This window comes from Fukomys damarensis, unplaced genomic scaffold (genome assembly GCF_012274545.1).
Source record: "Fukomys damarensis isolate Sample0158 unplaced genomic scaffold, DMR_v1.0_HiC HiC_scaffold_31722, whole genome shotgun sequence".
NCBI lineage: Eukaryota > Metazoa > Chordata > Mammalia > Rodentia > Bathyergidae > Fukomys > Fukomys damarensis.
Window position 1 is genome coordinate 1 of NW_022932634.1, and position 947 is coordinate 947.

At 58.7% G+C, this 947-nt stretch overlaps 1 protein-coding gene across 1 annotated transcript; it reads left to right on the forward strand.

The window, feature by feature from the left end:
• Positions 1-15: 15 nt before the first annotated feature.
• Positions 16-937, forward strand: LOC104857504 (CSC1-like protein 1). Its single transcript, XM_010617479.3, has 2 exons — positions 16-179; positions 641-937. The coding sequence occupies exons 1-2, from the start codon at positions 38-40 to the stop codon at positions 874-876; spliced, it is 378 nt and encodes a 125-aa protein (XP_010615781.1). The 5' UTR covers positions 16-37; the 3' UTR covers positions 877-937.
• Positions 938-947: the final 10 nt, after the last annotated feature.

The following is a 947-nucleotide window of genomic DNA, read 5'->3' on the forward strand; positions in this document are numbered from 1 at the left end:
CACCTTCACAGGCCTCATCTACATCCTGCTCAAGCACATGGTGGACCGGCACAACCTCTACTTTGTCTATCTCCCGGCCAAGCTGGAGAAGAGGCTGCACTTCGCTGCCGTGAACCAGGCCTTGGCTGCGCCCATCCTCTGCCTCTTCTGGCTCTTCTTTTTCTCCTTTCTGCGCCTGGGTGAGTGCCCTCTCTGACCTGGGCCAGCCTTCTGCCTCATGGTCCTGCATCCAACCATGCTGGCCAGTCAAGTACTAACTTGGTGTCTGATCAGACCGTGCCACCCAATGAAGGCTGGGTGTGGGTATCTGACCCAGCACCCCAGATGGTCCTGCACAGACATGCCAGGCTGAAGCCAGCTCCAAGGGGCTGAGCCGGAGGAGAGGGGAAGCTGTCCCAGACTGCTCTTCAGTGCCGCCTGGTCCTAGACCTCACTGTCCACAGTGTGGAGGGGATTATGGAGCCAGAGGGACAGAGACACCCTAGGAAAAAGCAAAGGGCAGGAGACTTGTGGGTCATCTCTGCTTCTGGCTGTAGGGTCTCTGTCCTGGCTGCTAGATGAGGCTGGGCTGCAGGGCCAGGGAGGAGGGCTTACTCCCACACCATGCAGCCTTCTAACCTGGGCCAGCATCTCTCCCCAGGTCTGCAGGCCCCTGCCACCCTGTTCACCCTCCTGGCTGTGCTGCTCACCATCGTGGTCTGCCTGGCGTATACCTGCTTTGGCTGCTTCCGGCACCTCAGCCCTCTCTACTACAAGGTACAGGACCCAAGGAGACCATGGCGTCCCCAGCCATCCCCACCCTTTCCTGTATCAACACAGCAGCAACCTTCTTCAATTCCACCCCTATCTGGGAAAGGCAAGGGTATTAGGGTCTGACATGGCACTTCCCTCCCCGTCTCTGCCCTCTTGGGTGTCTCTCTCTCTCTCTCTCTCTCTCTCTCTCTCTC

Excerpts from the sequence above, each read along its gene's own strand:
- LOC104857504 (XM_010617479.3), top strand. The coding sequence starts at position 38 with ATGGTGGACCGGCACAACCTCTACTTTGTCTATCTCCCGGCCAAGCTG. Across the intron at positions 180-640 it reads TTTCTCCTTTCTGCGCCTGG|GTCTGCAGGCCCCTGCCACC; the intron begins GTGAGTGCCCTC and ends ATCTCTCCCCAG.